The 233-nt window shown below is 44.2% G+C and overlaps 1 protein-coding gene across 1 annotated transcript in view; it reads left to right on the top strand.

Moving 5' to 3' along the window:
- The window catches only part of LOC119587945 (E3 ubiquitin-protein ligase TRIM37-like), a gene marked incomplete in the record, with an annotated part of 49,872 nt that overhangs the window by 42,263 nt on the left and 7,376 nt on the right, over positions 1-233 (top strand). The window contains 1 exon segment of the mRNA XM_037936657.1: positions 8-132. Within this exon segment, the coding sequence (XP_037792585.1) occupies positions 8-132 (125 nt within the window).

Here is a 233-nt window from a genome sequence, read left to right as displayed (position 1 = left end):
GTCATAGCATACAGCCCGACTTGAGCTCACCCCAAGGTGATGAGATGATGCTGCTTCACCTTCTGGAGATGCAGGGTCGAGGGGGCCCTGACCATCGCCGGCCCTGGAATAAGCCGTGCCTTGGTGGCATTAGTAAGTGCATTTTGATTTAGTGATAACCTGGAAATTATAATGCTTATTTATATTGCTGTCTTGTTGATGAATAGAAATATTAAAAAGCTAGAATATGAAGT

This window comes from Penaeus monodon, chromosome 23 (assembly GCF_015228065.2).
Source record: "Penaeus monodon isolate SGIC_2016 chromosome 23, NSTDA_Pmon_1, whole genome shotgun sequence".
In the NCBI taxonomy this organism is placed as follows: Eukaryota; Metazoa; Arthropoda; class Malacostraca; order Decapoda; family Penaeidae; genus Penaeus; species Penaeus monodon.
This window is presented reverse-complemented; position numbering and strand designations above follow the sequence as displayed.